Source organism: Pararge aegeria, unplaced genomic scaffold (genome assembly GCF_905163445.1).
Source record: "Pararge aegeria unplaced genomic scaffold, ilParAegt1.1, whole genome shotgun sequence".
Classification (NCBI taxonomy): Eukaryota; Metazoa; Arthropoda; class Insecta; order Lepidoptera; family Nymphalidae; genus Pararge; species Pararge aegeria.
In genome coordinates, this window is record NW_024396995.1 from 33654 (window position 1) to 53565 (window position 19912).

Below are 19912 nucleotides of genomic sequence, written 5' to 3' on the forward strand. Positions count from 1 at the left end.
GCTTAAGTGGCTCCCTATTCGTCGTCGCCGGGATCTGCATGTTCTGTCGCTTCTGTACTGTGTGTTATTTAACCCTAATGCCGCATTTTCATTAGGGGACATTTGTAGCGCGACTCTGTCGCTCGACACGAAATTCACGTGTCTCGCGCGATGTCGCCCGACGTCGTCCGACGTCGCTTGGGACATTTACGGGTCGCGCAACTTGTCGCTAGTCGATGGTCTGCGAGCGTCGACGCGCGCGACTTTCGTGTCCCTCGACAGTCGCCGGACAGGCTTTGAGTGGTGAAAACGTGTGTCGCTTTGTGTTGCGAAAATGGCAGTAGTGTGGTCCAACGAGAATATATTGACCCTGATCGAGATGTATCAAAATTCGCAATTATTGTGGGACACTTCACATCGTGATTATAAAAACAAAATTAAAAAAAATGATGCATGGGAATCTATCGCGACTACATTAGATATACCTAGAAAAGACGTCGAGGGAAAAATGCATAACTTAAGGTCTCAGTTTCTCAGGGAGAGAAAAAAAATTGCAAGCTCAAAATCCACTGGAAGTGGAAGTGGGGATGTTCACAAAAGTACCTGGTTTGCGTATGATTCGCTGCTTTTCCTAGTAAAAGGGTCGACAAGTTCAGGCAGTATGGACACTATGAATACTCAGGTAAGCTCCCGTTAATATTGTTTCTATTTTTTTTATTTTGTACCAGTTTACAAATCATTTTTTTTTGTGCATCACTGGATATTGAACTATAGTGTTATATATTTTTGGAATCTACTCATCATTTTCTAGTTGATGATAGTATACTTAATCTCATTTTCGAAAAATTTTTTCAACTTCAGTCTTTAATGCGGGACCATAGTCACCCCATCAATTTTTTTTTAATTTTACTAGCCTATGTAATAAGCTAAGGATTCTAACAATACCTCATTCATAAAAACCGTTCAGGCGTATAGAAGTTATGGTGGAATATAGGAACTCACATACATACATACATACTTGAACCCTGAAAACAATATACTCCTTTTTTCAAGCAGTCGTATAAAAATACAGCTTATATTCTATAGATAATCTTCCTTTGGTAATAAATGCACAATTAAAATCTCTGTAGTTTTTTATACAATTTATTTTTATTTCTTGTCTTTTGTTCTTCGCCTGCGAAACTGTGATTTAATGTTTGTTTTACACTGATTTTTTCCTTTTATAGTCATCCGAAAGTTCGGTGGCACTCGAAGAAATACCAGTGGCATCGCAAGTATTAACGCAACCACCAGAGGCATCAACGTCGCCGCCATTACCAACTCAACCAATACCGGTGCCGCTTCCAAATACTCAAAATAAAAGGAAAAAAGATGATCTGAGTGAGGTATATGAAATAATGAAGAGCGCAAAAGCCAGGATGGATCAACCAAAAGACGAATTTCAAGTTTACGCCGACTATGTAGCTTCTGAGTTAAGAAATATAAAGAATGAACATGCTGTGCTACAGGCGAAGTACTTTATTAATAATATCTTATTAGAGGCTAGGATGGGAAAATACAACTATGCAGAATACCAAACGGGAAGTAATTCAAGCCATACTCAAAGTTATGGATACCGTTCTGCTCCTCAACAGTCATCCTATTCGACAAATTCTGTTAATGATGATATAGTAACTGCTAATGCTTCTCATGTTAATAATGATAATGAAGCACCAACTGCACCAACTTTCACAGAATTACGACAAATTGAGAATATTGAAGAACTAGTTTCCCACTTTGAATCAGAAACGCAGAACAAAGAATAATTATAATACTTATAATAATACTAATAACGTTGATTTTCTGTCACTTAAACATAGATTTTTAAAAAATAATAGTTAATAAATACTTAAAAATAATGAAAACTTATTAGTTAGTAGTTTTTTTTATATGATGCTAAGTTTATTATCATTTATTCCTTGGTCTTTAGCCCAAAGCTATAAAAAACATCATTCAAATTTCTTGCAGCCTATGATTGAATAGTTTGCCATGGGACACTTCCTTGAGCACTGCAGAAATATTCAGCAAAGAGGTTTCTTATTGTCTGAGCGGATTGAGGAGGAGGTCTGCCTTGCCTACTTAAGTTCCTCATATTATTATTTGTCAACTCCCTTCGCCACGAACCTTCCACAACATTATGACCAGCGTCTTCTAAATCAAATGTGGTATTTGGTGTATACCTCGCGGTTGAAGTTGTATTACGTCTCAGGAAATTATGTAGGTACACGCAAGCCATTACAACTAATTCAGCATTTACTGGACGTAATGGGATAGCTTTACGAAATACGCGAAACACTACAGACATAATGCCAAAAACATTTTCAACAATTCTTCTTGCTCTTGACAGCCTGTAGTTGAAAATCCGCTTTAAGCTTCCCTTTTCATGAATGCCGGGGTAGGGCCTCATCATGTTTTCAGAAAGTGCAAATGCACTATCTCCCACTAGAACGTATGGTATTTTCGGACCACCTTGGACCAGTGGCTCAGGATCTGGTAAATTCAGTTGCTCTTCATTAAGTGCTTTATAAAATGTAGTCTCCTGGAATACTCCACTGTCAGACGACTTCCCTTTTGCACCACAATTAACATATACAAAGTTATACTCAGCATCCACAATTGCTAAGAGAACTAAGCTAAAATTCTCTTTGTAATTATAATAATCACTGCCAGAATTGGGTGGCGCTTCTAGTAACACATGCTTTCCATCTATCGCTCCGATGCAGTGAGGAAAATTCCATAATATTTCAAAATTACGAGATTTCTCTTTCCATTCATTTACATCGGTTGGCGTCTGAAATACAAGAATAATATTAATAAATTAACATACAATATTAATGCCGCATTTTCATTAGGGGACATTTGTAGCGCGACTCTGTCGCTCGACACGAAATTCACGTGTCTCGCGCGATGTCGCCCGACGTCGTCCGACGTCGCTTGGGACATTTACGGGTCGCGCAACTTGTCGCTAGTCGATGGTCTGCGAGCGTCGACGCGCGCGACTTTCGTGTCCCTCGACAGTCGCCGGACAGGCTTTGAGTGGTGAAAACGTGTGTCGCTTTGTGTTGCGAAAATGGCAGTAGTGTGGTCCAACGAGAATATATTGACCCTGATCGAGATGTATCAAAATTCGCAATTATTGTGGGACACTTCACATCGTGATTATAAAAACAAAATTAAAAAAAATGATGCATGGGAATCTATCGCGACTACATTAGATATACCTAGAAAAGACGTCGAGGGAAAAATGCATAACTTAAGGTCTCAGTTTCTCAGGGAGAGAAAAAAAATTGCAAGCTCAAAATCCACTGGAAGTGGAAGTGGGGATGTTCACAAAAGTACCTGGTTTGCGTATGATTCGCTGCTTTTCCTAGTAAAAGGGTCGACAAGTTCAGGCAGTATGGACACTATGAATACTCAGGTAAGCTCCCGTTAATATTGTTTCTATTTTTTTTATTTTGTACCAGTTTACAAATCATTTTTTTTTGTGCATCACTGGATATTGAACTATAGTGTTATATATTTTTGGAATCTACTCATCATTTTCTAGTTGATGATAGTATACTTAATCTCATTTTCGAAAAATTTTTTCAACTTCAGTCTTTAATGCGGGACCATAGTCACCCCATCAATTTTTTTTTAATTTTACTAGCCTATGTAATAAGCTAAGGGTTCTAACAATACCTCATTCATAAAAACCGTTCAGGCGTATAGAAGTTATGGTGGAATATAGGAACTCACATACATACATACATACTTGAACCCTGAAAACAATATACTCCTTTTTTCAAGCAGTCGTATAAAAATACAGCTTATATTCTATAGATAATCTTCCTTTGGTAATAAATGCACAATTAAAATCTCTGTAGTTTTTTATACAATTTATTTTTATTTCTTGTCTTTTGTTCTTCGCCTGCGAAACTGTGATTTAATGTTTGTTTTACACTGATTTTTTCCTTTTATAGTCATCCGAAAGTTCGGTGGCACTCGAAGAAATACCAGTGGCATCGCAAGTATTAACGCAACCACCAGAGGCATCAACGTCGCCGCCATTACCAACTCAACCAATACCGGTGCCGCTTCCAAATACTCAAAATAAAAGGAAAAAAGATGATCTGAGTGAGGTATATGAAATAATGAAGAGCGCAAAAGCCAGGATGGATCAACCAAAAGACGAATTTCAAGTTTACGCCGACTATGTAGCTTCTGAGTTAAGAAATATAAAGAATGAACATGCTGTGCTACAGGCGAAGTACTTTATTAATAATATCTTATTAGAGGCTAGGATGGGAAAATACAACTATGCAGAATACCAAACGGGAAGTAATTCAAGCCATACTCAAAGTTATGGATACCGTTCTGCTCCTCAACAGTCATCCTATTCGACAAATTCTGTTAATGATGATATAGTAACTGCTAATGCTTCTCATGTTAATAATGATAATGAAGCACCAACTGCACCAACTTTCACAGAATTACGACAAATTGAGAATATTGAAGAACTAGTTTCCCACTTTGAATCAGAAACGCAGAACAAAGAATAATTATAATACTTATAATAATACTAATAACGTTGATTTTCTGTCACTTAAACATAGATTTTTAAAAAATAATAGTTAATAAATACTTAAAAATAATGAAAACTTATTAGTTAGTAGTTTTTTTTATATGATGCTAAGTTTATTATCATTTATTCCTTGGTCTTTAGCCCAAAGCTATAAAAAACATCATTCAAATTTCTTGCAGCCTATGATTGAATAGTTTGCCATGGGACACTTCCTTGAGCACTGCAGAAATATTCAGCAAAGAGGTTTCTTATTGTCTGAGCGGATTGAGGAGGAGGTCTGCCTTGCCTACTTAAGTTCCTCATATTATTATTTGTCAACTCCCTTCGCCACGAACCTTCCACAACATTATGACCAGCGTCTTCTAAATCAAATGTGGTATTTGGTGTATACCTCGCGGTTGAAGTTGTATTACGTCTCAGGAAATTATGTAGGTACACGCAAGCCATTACAACTAATTCAGCATTTACTGGACGTAATGGGATAGCTTTACGAAATACGCGAAACACTACAGACATAATGCCAAAAACATTTTCAACAATTCTTCTTGCTCTTGACAGCCTGTAGTTGAAAATCCGCTTTAAGCTTCCCTTTTCATGAATGCCGGGGTAGGGCCTCATCATGTTTTCAGAAAGTGCAAATGCACTATCTCCCACTAGAACGTATGGTATTTTCGGACCACCTTGGACCAGTGGCTCAGGATCTGGTAAATTCAGTTGCTCTTCATTAAGTGCTTTATAAAATGTAGTCTCCTGGAATACTCCACTGTCAGACGACTTCCCTTTTGCACCACAATTAACATATACAAAGTTATACTCAGCATCCACAATTGCTAAGAGAACTAAGCTAAAATTCTCTTTGTAATTATAATAATCACTGCCAGAATTGGGTGGCGCTTCTAGTAACACATGCTTTCCATCTATCGCTCCGATGCAGTGAGGAAAATTCCATAATATTTCAAAATTACGAGATTTCTCTTTCCATTCATTTACATCGGTTGGCGTCTGAAATACAAGAATAATATTAATAAATTAACATACAATATTAAGTATCAATATAAAATTTAAAATACCAATATAGTTTACCGTAACCCTTACTTACGGTAAACGTTTATGGTATTATTACTGTAAGTAAGGGTACATGAGATTAAATAATATTAAATACTTACTTTAACAAAAGAATTTAATGCCTTTATCAATTCTTTGCAAACTTCTGGTATAGTATGACAAATTACTGATTTTGACACTCTAAAAGTATAGGACAATGAACCATAACTATCGCCAGTTGCCAAGTATCTCAATGTTATAGCGAGTCTGATGTGAGGGTCGATAGATTTCCGAAACTTTGTATCTTGCTTGACTACGGCCGGCCCAACCATATTTAAAAGTATCTCAAAATCGGTTCTAGACATTCTAGTAAAATTTTCGAAAGATCCATCGCGCATTCGAAGACTGGTTATTAAACTTGAACTTTCCCTTTGGAGCAAATATTCCCGGACCCACCACCTCTTTTTTTTACGTTTTGCTAATGTCTTCCGAATAATTATGTAAGCTGCACTGAACAACACTACTTCCTCGGGCGACATACTGATCACGACTGGCCAATGTGAACGAGTCATATGTCGCGGGACATTGTCCCACAACTTTTGCAGAGACAACTACGTGAATGTCGAGCGACAAGTATCTGCGACATGTCGCCTAGTGAAAATGCGCCTTAAGTATCAATATAAAATTTAAAATACCAATATAGTTTACCGTAACCCTTACTTACGGTAAACGTTTATGGTATTATTACTGTAAGTAAGGGTACATGAGATTAAATAATATTAAATACTTACTTTAACAAAAGAATTTAATGCCTTTATCAATTCTTTGCAAACTTCTGGTATAGTATGACAAATTACTGATTTTGATGCCGCATTTTCATTAGGGGACATTTGTAGCGCGACTCTGTCGCTCGACACGAAATTCATGCCGCATTTTCATTAGGGGACATTTGTAGCGCGACTCTGTCGCTCGACACGAAATTCACGTGTCTCGCGCGATGTCGCCCGACGTCGTCCGACGTCGCTTGGGACATTTACGGGTCGCGCAACTTGTCGCTAGTCGATGGTCTGCGAGCGTCGACGCGCGCGACTTTCGTGTCCCTCGACAGTCGCCGGACAGGCTTTGAGTGGTGAAAACGTGTGTCGCTTTGTGTTGCGAAAATGGCAGTAGTGTGGTCCAACGAGAATATATTGACCCTGATCGAGATGTATCAAAATTCGCAATTATTGTGGGACACTTCACATCGTGATTATAAAAACAAAATTAAAAAAAATGATGCATGGGAATCTATCGCGACTACATTAGATATACCTAGAAAAGACGTCGAGGGAAAAATGCATAACTTAAGGTCTCAGTTTCTCAGGGAGAGAAAAAAAATTGCAAGCTCAAAATCCACTGGAAGTGGAAGTGGGGATGTTCACAAAAGTACCTGGTTTGCGTATGATTCGCTGCTTTTCCTAGTAAAAGGGTCGACAAGTTCAGGCAGTATGGACACTATGAATACTCAGGTAAGCTCCCGTTAATATTGTTTCTATTTTTTTTATTTTGTACCAGTTTACAAATCATTTTTTTTTGTGCATCACTGGATATTGAACTATAGTGTTATATATTTTTGGAATCTACTCATCATTTTCTAGTTGATGATAGTATACTTAATCTCATTTTCGAAAAATTTTTTCAACTTCAGTCTTTAATGCGGGACCATAGTCACCCCATCAATTTTTTTTTAATTTTACTAGCCTATGTAATAAGCTAAGGATTCTAACAATACCTCATTCATAAAAACCGTTCAGGCGTATAGAAGTTATGGTGGAATATAGGAACTCACATACATACATACATACTTGAACCCTGAAAACAATATACTCCTTTTTTCAAGCAGTCGTATAAAAATACAGCTTATATTCTATAGATAATCTTCCTTTGGTAATAAATGCACAATTAAAATCTCTGTAGTTTTTTATACAATTTATTTTTATTTCTTGTCTTTTGTTCTTCGCCTGCGAAACTGTGATTTAATGTTTGTTTTACACTGATTTTTTCCTTTTATAGTCATCCGAAAGTTCGGTGGCACTCGAAGAAATACCAGTGGCATCGCAAGTATTAACGCAACCACCAGAGGCATCAACGTCGCCGCCATTACCAACTCAACCAATACCGGTGCCGCTTCCAAATACTCAAAATAAAAGGAAAAAAGATGATCTGAGTGAGGTATATGAAATAATGAAGAGCGCAAAAGCCAGGATGGATCAACCAAAAGACGAATTTCAAGTTTACGCCGACTATGTAGCTTCTGAGTTAAGAAATATAAAGAATGAACATGCTGTGCTACAGGCGAAGTACTTTATTAATAATATCTTATTAGAGGCTAGGATGGGAAAATACAACTATGCAGAATACCAAACGGGAAGTAATTCAAGCCATACTCAAAGTTATGGATACCGTTCTGCTCCTCAACAGTCATCCTATTCGACAAATTCTGTTAATGATGATATAGTAACTGCTAATGCTTCTCATGTTAATAATGATAATGAAGCACCAACTGCACCAACTTTCACAGAATTACGACAAATTGAGAATATTGAAGAACTAGTTTCCCACTTTGAATCAGAAACGCAGAACAAAGAATAATTATAATACTTATAATAATACTAATAACGTTGATTTTCTGTCACTTAAACATAGATTTTTAAAAAATAATAGTTAATAAATACTTAAAAATAATGAAAACTTATTAGTTAGTAGTTTTTTTTATATGATGCTAAGTTTATTATCATTTATTCCTTGGTCTTTAGCCCAAAGCTATAAAAAACATCATTCAAATTTCTTGCAGCCTATGATTGAATAGTTTGCCATGGGACACTTCCTTGAGCACTGCAGAAATATTCAGCAAAGAGGTTTCTTATTGTCTGAGCGGATTGAGGAGGAGGTCTGCCTTGCCTACTTAAGTTCCTCATATTATTATTTGTCAACTCCCTTCGCCACGAACCTTCCACAACATTATGACCAGCGTCTTCTAAATCAAATGTGGTATTTGGTGTATACCTCGCGGTTGAAGTTGTATTACGTCTCAGGAAATTATGTAGGTACACGCAAGCCATTACAACTAATTCAGCATTTACTGGACGTAATGGGATAGCTTTACGAAATACGCGAAACACTACAGACATAATGCCAAAAACATTTTCAACAATTCTTCTTGCTCTTGACAGCCTGTAGTTGAAAATCCGCTTTAAGCTTCCCTTTTCATGAATGCCGGGGTAGGGCCTCATCATGTTTTCAGAAAGTGCAAATGCACTATCTCCCACTAGAACGTATGGTATTTTCGGACCACCTTGGACCAGTGGCTCAGGATCTGGTAAATTCAGTTGCTCTTCATTAAGTGCTTTATAAAATGTAGTCTCCTGGAATACTCCACTGTCAGACGACTTCCCTTTTGCACCACAATTAACATATACAAAGTTATACTCAGCATCCACAATTGCTAAGAGAACTAAGCTAAAATTCTCTTTGTAATTATAATAATCACTGCCAGAATTGGGTGGCGCTTCTAGTAACACATGCTTTCCATCTATCGCTCCGATGCAGTGAGGAAAATTCCATAATATTTCAAAATTACGAGATTTCTCTTTCCATTCATTTACATCGGTTGGCGTCTGAAATACAAGAATAATATTAATAAATTAACATACAATATTAAGTATCAATATAAAATTTAAAATACCAATATAGTTTACCGTAACCCTTACTTACGGTAAACGTTTATGGTATTATTACTGTAAGTAAGGGTACATGAGATTAAATAATATTAAATACTTACTTTAACAAAAGAATTTAATGCCTTTATCAATTCTTTGCAAACTTCTGGTATAGTATGACAAATTACTGATTTTGACACTCTAAAAGTATAGGACAATGAACCATAACTATCGCCAGTTGCCAAGTATCTCAATGTTATAGCGAGTCTGATGTGAGGGTCGATAGATTTCCGAAACTTTGTATCTTGCTTGACTACGGCCGGCCCAACCATATTTAAAAGTATCTCAAAATCGGTTCTAGACATTCTAGTAAAATTTTCGAAAGATCCATCGCGCATTCGAAGACTGGTTATTAAACTTGAACTTTCCCTTTGGAGCAAATATTCCCGGACCCACCACCTCTTTTTTTTACGTTTTGCTAATGTCTTCCGAATAATTATGTAAGCTGCACTGAACAACACTACTTCCTCGGGCGACATACTGATCACGACTGGCCAATGTGAACGAGTCATATGTCGCGGGACATTGTCCCACAACTTTTGCAGAGACAACTACGTGAATGTCGAGCGACAAGTATCTGCGACATGTCGCCTAGTGAAAATGCGCCTTGACACTCTAAAAGTATAGGACAATGAACCATAAGGGCCGGCGCCCATTGTCGGCATCGGCACGACTGAGGATTTTAGGTGGCAAATAGCAATATACATTAACATAATGACAATAAAGTAGAAATTTCCATTATATATGGTCGTAATAACAAAAATACCGCTTCGGTATGCTTGAGGCTGCTGTATCGGCAGCCTTAAGAATGCTTCGGGATGCTTCGGCATCCTTCGGCATCCTTCGGTACCCGCCGGCGCCGAGGCACCACTCGGGGATAGCTTGCCCTGCGGGGCGAGGGGAGGCATCCGCCATTTGAATCATTTGACTCACACACAACACAATCGAGGTAACCACTGCGTGTATCGGTTGTTTGCTGTAACAACGAATTTTCTTGTAACAACGATGGCGGAAGAAAAGCTAATTAATTTAGTTCGTCTACACGAGTGTTTATACAATATAAAATCGCGTCACTACAGTGACCAACACATGAAAAATAATGCGTGGGAGCAAATCGCCAAAGAATTCAATAAAACACGTAAGTAAGCATCATAAAAATTGTATTTTTTATTGAGTTATAATAAGTATAAGTATATATAATATATAATTAATTACATTGACTTATAGATCGTTGGTATTTTATGATCTATTGACAATATTATTCTGCCAACTAACTGACCCATGTTCAGAGTTAAAATATTGTTTAAATTGATCTCTAATGACCATACCCTCGCACATGATAATATCGGTATCGCCAACTACATTGTTATCCACGGAACTTTCTAAAATGTCACTTTCCTGTAGTGGGTTTGGAAGTTCCGTCGTTGCATTGTTAATGATGTAATTATGTAAAGAACAGCAGGCTAAAATGATGTTATCTATATATTTTGCTTGTACTTGCATTCTCCTCTGAAATATTTCAAACCTTGATTGAAGAATGCCAAAAGCACTCTCCACAATACGCCTTGCTCGACTTAGTCTGTAATTAAAAACTCTTTTCTCTATATTTGCCAATTGATTCGCAGGGTACGGTCTCATTATATTTTTCGTTAGTGGAAATGCTTCATCAGCAACAAAAACATAGGGTAATTCTTCAGTTATTCCTCGTAAGCTCACATTTTGAGGAATATTTAAGGTGTCGTTTTGCAATTTTAAACCCAATTTTGAATGATCTAAGAGCCCTCGCCCACGGCGACTTTTTGTAGCGATGCTGTCGCGCATTTACTAAACGCACGCCAGCATCACTACTAACGCGTGTTAGTCGCATTTGCAACGCGCTACTGCATCGCGACTGTATCGATGCAAACGCGCGACCGTGTCGGACGACATCGGGGGAAGAACGGAGGGAGGGCGGTGCGTGAATGGAGAACCGAGCATCAGTGCAACACAGACAGGTCGAGAGTGCTGTTGTCCGTCACATGCGTAAAATGGAGTCGTTCGACACTGAATCATTTATTATGGCAATTCAGAACCGTCCTGTAATATGGGACTCGCGTCTTCCTGAGTATTCGAATAAGATTGCAAAAAGAAAGGCATGGGAAGAGATAAATGAAATATTTGATTCAGAATTTGGAGAAAAAACAAATAAAGAAAAGAATGCTTGTGGTAAGTTATTTAACTTTATTAAATTTTATCATTATAAATGTAGATGAGTGGTGAGAATTAATGAGATATAGATGTTCCAGAATAAGTGAATTAAGTTACGTTTACAGCCCTTTCTAGTTACTTATAGCTATTTTAGGTGAAATTATTTCAAATTTTTGAATCTTGCCACGGTACAGAACCTACACCGGTGAAATAGTCAGTATATATGTTTCGGATTGCAGTACCACTTAGTTCTGATCTTCGTCTTCCAATTAAAAGTAAATTATCACTGGCAGGTGGATCTTGGAATCCGACTATACTCAAAGTGTGATCAAACTTGTACCCATCTCGCTTACGTATAAAATTGTGCAATACGCAACACGCTTTAACAATATTCGTAGCAAAATCTACATTAACGTTTATGGGCCGGTTGAAAATTTTAAATTTGTTACTCAATATACCAAACGTACATTCAATATAACGCCTTGCGCGCGTCAAACGGTAATTATATATTCTCTTCTTTCGTGGTAAATGTTTACCAGCGTATGGTCTTTGCAAGTGTTGTGATAAAGCAAATCCTTCGTCGCCAATAAACGAAAACGGTATAGGTATTCCATTGTTAGATATAGGTCTTGGTTGAGGTAAATTATAATTTCCTTGTCGTAACTTTTTTACCCATTCGCTGCTGTCATGTATTGTTGAATCTGAGCTCTTTCCATAACATCCGACATCTATATCTATGAAATTGTAATTAGCGTCACATATTGCTAACAAAACGATGGAAAAAAAATGTTTGTAATTGTAATATTCTGAGCCGGTATGACATGGTTTTATAATTCTTATATGTTTTCCATCTATTGCTCCAATTAAGTTAGGAAAATTAGCATGTTTCATAAATCCTTCAGCGGTTTCTAAATGTAATTCTTCTGTTGGCTCTGGCATGGAGATGTCTTTTACTTTTTTCCATATTACTTCCACAGTTTCCTTTACAATCGTACGTGCAGTAGTATGTCCACATTTAAAGTCCAAATGAAGATCTGTGAAATTACATCCAGTTGCTAAGTACCTGTAAAAAAAGGAAAAAAGAAAATAAAGTAATAAAAAATACATACCTACAAATATATAAATCACGCCTGTAAACCTGTAATCCTTGTCGGGGTAGGCAATTTAAGGGTGATATTCATTTTAACTCTCCGAGTCAAGATGATCCGAGCTAAATAGGGATGCCAAGGTCGTAAGGTTCTAGCTCCATTTGCATTAATTTTTCAATTGCATAACAATAATAAATTTGTATATCTTTTTTCAGCTATTGAACTCCAGAAAAAATGGAAAAGTTTAAAAGATTGCTTTAACAGAGAACGGCTGAAAGAAAAAAATTGTCCCAGTGGGTCCGGGGCTAAACCCAGAAAACAATATGTTTACTATAAATTATTGTCATTTTTACAACCTTTGACCGAAATCAGACCACCAAGTCGACCTACAGTTACTGAGGAAAACGACTCCGAAGGCTGTTTGGAATCTTTTGTTATTCCAAAATCAAAGAAGCTTAAAACAAGTGATGGCGTTGATGATGCACAAAACAAATTATACGAAATTCTAACTGAGAAATTGAACAAAGCCACGCCCGCCATTCAACATCCAGATCAACATTTTTTACTTTCACTTTTTCCACATTTTAATTCCATAAAAGAAGAATATAAACTCGATGCGAAAGCTGAAATGATAAATTTGCTTCGCAAATATAACAATATGGCACAAACGTCTGCATACACCAGTCACTATGGATATCAGTCTGGATACCAAAGCTACGACACAACTCCTGCTCGTACAAGCAATGAAAGTAGTGTGTCGCAACTAATAAATAGCTACCACTCGGCGCCAACGCCTGCTGGTGCCAATGTCAATACTGCAGGTAGTTCATTGCAACATAATGATAATGATAATGAATATAATTACAGTAATGATGATTCTACACAAGATTCTATTATCACAAACCTATATTCGCCGTAAAGTAAAAAGTAAGAAATTAAAACCTTAATTAAGTTTAAGTATGATTAATATTGAATTATAATAATTATTTTTTTAAGTTGTGATTAAAAATGTGCAAAAACTATTAAAAGATAATTAACATAAAATTTGGTTTTTCTTACCTTAAAGTTATTGTTAGTCGTTCTTCAGCTGATATACATTGTCTCATCACTGTATTTCTGCGTGTCAACTCTGGTTTTACAATGGAAAGCAATTCACAAAACGTCGAATATGACATTCTATAACAACTTCTGAATTTGAGATCATAGGATTTTAGTATTTTAAACGTTGTTACATGATGTCCACTGAGTAATCTCTCTTTATTAAATGGGTGCATCCAATATTGACGCTGCTTTCGTTGCCTGCGCTTCGGCTGCTTACGTAAAAGCAGCACCAAAGACAACGTGACTAATGTTGCCTCAACGGAGTCCATCTTGCAACTGTAGCGATCGCAGGTATTTTTGTGCTGTTACTGAATCGCGTTTGCATCGAGACAGAAGCGCGACAGTATCGCGTTTGCTTCGCGACTGAATCTAAGACCGTGGGCGAGGGCACACAGCTAGCGACCGTTTCGCGACTGTATCGATGCGGACACGCGACAGCATCGCTACTGTATCGCTACAAAAAGTCGCCGTGGGCGATGGCCCTAATATACCACCGTCGCTATTTCTACCATAAGCACCTACATCGACAATGACAAATCTGTATTTAGCATCTGCTACAGCCAACAGAACGATACTAAAAAATTTTTTATAATTAAAATACATACTTCCACTATTATTTGGAGCTCGTATCTTGAAGTGCTTGCCATCTATGGCACCAATACAATTTGGAAAATTCCATATTTCATCAAAGTCTTTAGCAATTATCTTCCATTGTGCTGTTGTTGGTTTTGGCAGAACGATACGGCCAAGAATATTCCAGATTACACGGCAGGTTTCATGGACTATACAACGAACTGTACTAAATCCCATTCGGTAATTGAATGCTAAAGTTTTGAAACTGACTCCTGTGATTAAAAACCTGAAAAGAAACATTATATTTTTAAATATAGCTTAGGTAGGTACCTATTAATCTATTGCCACTTGGAAAACCTGCGTGAAAACCCCTCACTAACAAACCATTCATTTATATGTTTATTATATTATTTTCAGCTCAAGAATGCCTCAAGATGTGGACGAACATCAGAAACAACTATCGAAAAGCGATAAAAAATAGAACAAGCAAAAGTGGTGATTCTGCAAAGCCACAAAGGCCAATAAAACACGAAAGAGAACTCCAATTCTTAACTACATTTTTACAAAATAGAGCACAGGTATCTAATTTAGATTCGTCTTCCGAGGACACACAAGATTCTTTCTTGGATTCTCTTCAATCACGGCCACAATCACAAATGTCACATTCAGATTCACAAAACTCGCGTCCTCGATCACAAAACATAACCACAGCTGAGATATTAAAAAATTATATAGATTCTAAAAATAACGAAGATGAACATCCTATAGATATATTTTTTAAATCAATGTCTGCTACAGTAAAATCTTTACCGAAAAAGTTGCAACTTCAAGTGAAAAGAGATGTATTGCTTATTGTTAATAAGGCAGAAATCGAATATTCAGAAATGTTAGAAGCACCACAGCATATTGAAACAACAAGATCTATTAACCTCTGGTATGCCTGAACGTGGATCAGCGCAAAGCAGTTATCTGCCGGAACGTGGATCCACGCTCTCCGACCAGCAGACAATTTTTTATAATTTTCTCTCATAAAAACGATGCAGAAGTGTCAAAATCGCTTGCGTCCTTGAATGAATGAATGTACCAAATTCTCTTATACCTGTCTTTAGTTCAGAAACTTGTTCATTCGTGTCACTGAATACTCGACTTCGTTGAGAACTAAGTGTTTGATTTTTTGTAATTACTGGACACAGTGAGTATATTTTTGTGTTATTTCAATAATTTCTTTCATTTAGAATAGTTTTCAATAAAATCTTATGAGAAATTTATGCAATTACTAAAATAATTAGAAGTAAACGATTTGTCGGTTAGTTTTTTTTTTCAAATTTATTCATAACTATTGTATTTCTTTCATTCTGAGTGCGTGTTATATATAGTTTTGAAGACTTTTTTGTCAAGATCTTCAATTTGCAAAGTGTTTTCGTCCATAATTCATAGTTTATTCAGAATCTTTGTTTTTCGATAGTCTTACCGCATATTGAGCGCGGATCCGCGTTCCGGCTAAGACGTACAGGGTGTTCAAATTTATACCACGCACTTTACTTGTTTATTTACTTTATTGAGTTGTCCAGAAAATATTTTGAGATATCTTGCATTGAACCTAACAATATTTTATTAATTTAATTTCAAGGTTATAAAATAATGGTGGTGTACCTAGATGTTGATAAGTATCTCAACAAAGGAGATTATTGCCTATGTCTTCGTGAAGCTATATGGCCTTGGAAAGAGACTCATTTTATAAAATTAAGTGCTTGTTTCATATGTAAAAAACGCACGAATTCTAAAATGCCTCGACATTTATGTCTTCGGACTGACAAAAAAAGTACTTTTAAAATGATATTACACGCTAAACATTTTTGGTGTCGAAACTGTATGTTTGCCATATATGAACATTACACAAATGACGAATGTAACATTTGTGCTGATTTCTAAATAACAAAAATTTAATTAAGTATTACAATGAGAAGGTTACTGTTATTTGTTTAAAACTAATAAAAAAATTCACATATAATTAGTTTTATTCTTTGACAAAGCAAGACTATACAAAATGTTGTAGAGGTAATTTATTTACATTTCGACTTCATGTCTTACATTATAATTTTACCTCCCAATTTGCTGTTATTTTATTTATTTCTAGATGGAATCAAATGTGAGGAATACTACACCACCTGAGTGGGAAGCAACTCAACCCATTGTGGGTATGGAAATACAGATTTCGCCCAACGGTTCTTTGTATGCACGACCTGATAAAACCGTATATATGGAAAAATCCCTATCCGGATCATTACATGTATGTATTGCACATATGTATGCCATTACTTTTTAAATAGAGGGGATGCTGTTTCATACATTTTGTGTCTATTGAGATGAAACAGCTGATAATTATTTTTTAAGCGGAGACTTCAATGAAGTCGGTTCTTGGTTTTTTATTTAAACCATTTTATTTCGAATCCAGGTGTAAATTTCTACATTACATTAATATTCGTTCGTTGTAGGTACTGAGAACGACAGCCAATGTCGAAGAATCCTCTGAACGACCTCGAATCCGGAGGAGGTTAGATTTAAATTCTTCACCTGATCTTGACGCTCCTGGGCCCTCAAATGAGGTTGGCAGCCAATTACTGAGAACAAAAGCCAATGTCGAAGAATCCTCTGAAGCACCTCGAATTTGGAGGAGGGTAGATTTAAATTTTTCACCTGATCCTGACGTTCCTGGGCCCTCAAATGAGGTTGGTATTGATTTGTACAATTACATTTTATATCCGTTTTTGCACATTTTGTAACATTGTAATTAATCAAACTTTTTTTGCAGCCAGTGCGGAATGTGGCAAGAGAGTCTTACGAGATGCAGCAACTCAGAATGTTAAATTTTGAAGATGAAAGCGATTCTGTTTCACCTATACCCTCTCATGAGGTTAGTCAGTACAAGCCATGGATACCATTGTAATACCAAGTCAAATCTATAGTAGAGAATATTTGTCTATGTCAATAATTCCTATCTATCTAAATTGGAATTGTCCTAAACTTAATTCAATAAGAATAACTTAATTTCTACCGACATGTTTTTCAGGTCGTAAATACATATCTGACGTCTGAACTAGCTGAGGCTTTGGCAGTCGATTCAGGAAGTGAAGATGACGAAGAAGACGATCTTGATGAAAATGATTTACGCAGGATTTTGGAAATAGAAGAAGAAGGGGAAGAAATAGAAGAAAGAGGGGAAGAGGAAGTTATGTTAAATTATGATTTCACGTGGTCTCAAAATTTCGAAGAATTTACTGGTACAGAAGAGAGATTTGAAGTACAGCCAGGACCCACAGTGCAGGAAGATACTCCAATTAAAATATTTAAATCCATCTGGGATAGGTCTGTAATGGAAAAAATTGTCAAAGAAACTAACTACTACGCATGGCAAAAAATTGCTGCTGCCGCCGAAGTCGAGGATGGTATTAAACCTAAATCCCGTCTCTATCAGTGGGAAGACACAACAGTAGAGGAGTTATACAAATTTTTCGGAATTATGATTTATATGGGAATATGCTACAGAAGCAGAATTGACGAGTACTGGACTACAGGCATACTAGGCATGCCAGAATTTAGAAAGCTAATGAGCAAAAACAGGTTCCTCTTACTGTTACGGTTTTTACATTTTGTTGACAACGATGAACTCGGTCCTAATATTCGCGGGTATGAGCGAAAGGTATCTAAAGTTGTTAATATTGTGGAACACTGCAACAAAAAATTTGGAGAAATATATATCCCACACAGAGCCATAAGTATTGACGAGTCGCTGCTGCTGTGGAAGGGACGCCTGAGTTGGATTCAGTGCATTCGTTCTAAGGCAGCACGATTCGGTATTAAAACTTATGAGCTCTGTGAGGCGGAAACCGGATATCTGGTAAAATTATACATATATGCAGGTAAAGGTGAAAATTCTGAACCTATACATGGCTTTACTGGCGCAACTTCAAAAGTCGTCCTCAAATTGATAGAAGATTATCTAGGAAAAGGCTATTGTCTATACATGGACAATTTTTTTAATTCCGTTAGTCTTACACGGTTCCTGAAGCATAACCACACCGACGTTGTCGGAGTGTTAAATCGACGAAGAGTCGACACTCCGTCAGATATCAAAAACTTAAGCGAAAGACAATTGCAGCGGGGGCAGATTGTCTCTCGCCACTGTGGTGACGTAGCAGTAACGGTTTGGAGAGATGTCAAGCTTGTGACCACAATATCTACGTTTCATAAGCCCGAAACTGCTCCAGGCCGCCGAGCAGGAGTCACTTACGAAAAACCCATTGCAGTCCACAGTTATAATAAATACATGGGGGGCGTGGACTTAAAAGACCAGAAGCTCTCCATGTATTTATTAGAACGAAAACGAGGGCTAAAATGGTATTTGAAAGTTTTTCGGCGCCTGCTGAACTGCAGTATTCTAAACAGTTATATCATACATAAATGTCGCAGCGCAGCAAATTACAGTCACAGGAAATTTCGTTTAATTCTAGCAGATGCACTCTGTAAGGAACATAATAAAATACAGCGCATAAGGCCTAATACCAGTGTGTCGTCCGGAGATAACAGTCGAAGCTGTAATGGACATGTCCCAGACTACATACCAGTTGACACAACAAACCGGACTAATAAACGTCAAAATCGCCAGAAACGAGGACGTTGTGTGCAATGCCTAGCTAACAAACAACGAAAGGAAACAAACATAATTTGCTCGCAGTGTAAAGTGTTCCTGTGTGTAGGCCAATGTTGGCGTACCTATCACGAATTATGAATAGACATAGACATGCAGAAGTCGTGGTGGCCTAGCGGTAGAGCGCTCGCCTCTCATACGGGAGGTCGTGGTTCAAATCCCGGCGCGGACCAATGATATTTTTCAAGTCCGTATTTTTCTAAGAAAAATTACCACTGACTTTAAACGGTGAAGGAAAACATCGTGAGGAAACCAGCAAGTCGAAGAACCTAGCAAGTTTGAGGACTTGTGATATCCACCAACACGCACTGGGTCAGCGCGGTGGATTATGATCCTGATTGGGTAGGCCATGCTCCTGCAGTGGAGTCGTTTAGAACGAAGGCTGATGATGATAGACATGCATTCATGAATATGAAAATAACTTTATCGATTCGAGTCGATTTGAATTATTTATGTAGCATTTTTTGTTTTTGTAATAAAACCATTCCACTATACCTACTTAGTTCACATTGTTTTATTTCTAAACTAAAATAGTTACAGTAGGTGATACAATAATAAAGTACAAAATAAAATTTAAAAATTAAAAAAAATGGAACATCCTTTGTACAAATATACATGGCTTTGCCGGAACGCGGATCCGCGCGTTCGTATCACTCTGTTTTTCGCGGCAGATAGCGTAATTGTCAAATGGCTGCGTCCGGCATACCAAAGGTTAATGAACCATCCACATCGAAACAAAAACCTCCTGTGAATCAATCAAACTACACCATGGACGATTTTTCTTATTACACACCCCAAGCAACATCCGTAAATAACGAGGACAACATACATTCAACATTGAAATATACACCGACACCCATACCTAGATGCC

The 19912-nt window shown here is 37.1% G+C and overlaps 10 protein-coding genes across 11 annotated transcripts; 6 read left to right on the plus strand and 4 right to left on the minus strand.

Annotated features, from left to right (window-relative positions):
- Positions 1-87: 87 nt before the first annotated feature.
- LOC120636878 lies at positions 88-1887 on the plus strand. Its single transcript, XM_039908435.1, has 2 exons — positions 88-661; positions 1206-1887. Exons 1-2 carry the CDS (start codon positions 314-316, stop codon positions 1782-1784), a joined length of 927 nt encoding a protein of 308 aa, XP_039764369.1. The 5' UTR covers positions 88-313; the 3' UTR covers positions 1785-1887.
- Positions 1888-2852: 965 nt separating this feature from the next.
- LOC120636879 lies at positions 2853-4662 on the plus strand. The gene is made up of 2 exons (XM_039908436.1): positions 2853-3436; positions 3981-4662. Exons 1-2 carry the CDS (start codon positions 3089-3091, stop codon positions 4557-4559), a joined length of 927 nt encoding a protein of 308 aa, XP_039764370.1. The 5' UTR covers positions 2853-3088; the 3' UTR covers positions 4560-4662.
- Positions 4663-4671: 9 nt separating this feature from the next.
- On the minus strand, positions 4672-6287 carry LOC120636875 (protein ANTAGONIST OF LIKE HETEROCHROMATIN PROTEIN 1-like). Its single transcript, XM_039908433.1, has 2 exons — positions 5749-6287; positions 4672-5584 (listed from the first exon to the last, which is right to left on the minus strand). Exons 1-2 carry the CDS (start codon positions 6196-6198, stop codon positions 4763-4765), a joined length of 1272 nt encoding a protein of 423 aa, XP_039764367.1. The 5' UTR covers positions 6199-6287; the 3' UTR covers positions 4672-4762.
- A 273-nt stretch (positions 6288-6560) lies between these two features.
- Positions 6561-8360, plus strand: LOC120636876. Its single transcript, XM_039908434.1, has 2 exons — positions 6561-7134; positions 7679-8360. The coding sequence occupies exons 1-2, from the start codon at positions 6787-6789 to the stop codon at positions 8255-8257; spliced, it is 927 nt and encodes a 308-aa protein (XP_039764368.1). The 5' UTR covers positions 6561-6786; the 3' UTR covers positions 8258-8360.
- A 10-nt stretch (positions 8361-8370) lies between these two features.
- On the minus strand, positions 8371-9906 carry LOC120636874 (protein ANTAGONIST OF LIKE HETEROCHROMATIN PROTEIN 1-like). The gene is made up of 2 exons (XM_039908432.1): positions 9447-9906; positions 8371-9282 (listed from the first exon to the last, which is right to left on the minus strand). Exons 1-2 carry the CDS (start codon positions 9894-9896, stop codon positions 8461-8463), a joined length of 1272 nt encoding a protein of 423 aa, XP_039764366.1. The 5' UTR covers positions 9897-9906; the 3' UTR covers positions 8371-8460.
- Positions 9907-10329: 423 nt separating this feature from the next.
- LOC120636873 lies at positions 10330-15277 on the plus strand. The gene is made up of 2 exons (XM_039908431.1): positions 10330-10522; positions 14751-15277. The coding sequence occupies exons 1-2, from the start codon at positions 10390-10392 to the stop codon at positions 15275-15277; spliced, it is 660 nt and encodes a 219-aa protein (XP_039764365.1). The 5' UTR covers positions 10330-10389.
- On the minus strand, positions 10584-14757 carry LOC120636884 (protein ALP1-like). 2 transcript variants are annotated; one of them, XM_039908442.1, is made up of 3 exons: positions 14366-14757; positions 14243-14278; positions 10584-11156 (listed from the first exon to the last, which is right to left on the minus strand). In XM_039908442.1, the coding sequence occupies exons 1-3, from the start codon at positions 14631-14633 to the stop codon at positions 10624-10626; spliced, it is 837 nt and encodes a 278-aa protein (XP_039764376.1). In that variant the 5' UTR covers positions 14634-14757; the 3' UTR covers positions 10584-10623. The 2 variants fall into 2 exon arrangements, with proteins under 2 accessions (XP_039764376.1, XP_039764375.1); XM_039908441.1 differs by having other exon boundaries at positions 10586-11156; positions 14243-14757.
- LOC120636883 lies at positions 11164-14206 on the plus strand. The gene is made up of 2 exons (XM_039908440.1): positions 11164-11589; positions 12875-14206. Exons 1-2 carry the CDS (start codon positions 11346-11348, stop codon positions 13576-13578), a joined length of 948 nt encoding a protein of 315 aa, XP_039764374.1. The 5' UTR covers positions 11164-11345; the 3' UTR covers positions 13579-14206.
- Positions 11585-14056, minus strand: LOC120636881 (protein ALP1-like). Its single transcript, XM_039908439.1, has 2 exons — positions 13719-14056; positions 11585-12634 (listed from the first exon to the last, which is right to left on the minus strand). Exons 1-2 carry the CDS (start codon positions 14027-14029, stop codon positions 11737-11739), a joined length of 1209 nt encoding a protein of 402 aa, XP_039764373.1. The 5' UTR covers positions 14030-14056; the 3' UTR covers positions 11585-11736.
- On the plus strand, positions 15269-19476 carry LOC120636880 (piggyBac transposable element-derived protein 4-like). The gene is made up of 4 exons (XM_039908437.1): positions 15269-16623; positions 16829-17062; positions 17146-17247; positions 17404-19476. Exons 1-4 carry the CDS (start codon positions 16471-16473, stop codon positions 19120-19122), a joined length of 2208 nt encoding a protein of 735 aa, XP_039764371.1. The 5' UTR covers positions 15269-16470; the 3' UTR covers positions 19123-19476.
- Positions 19477-19912: the final 436 nt, after the last annotated feature.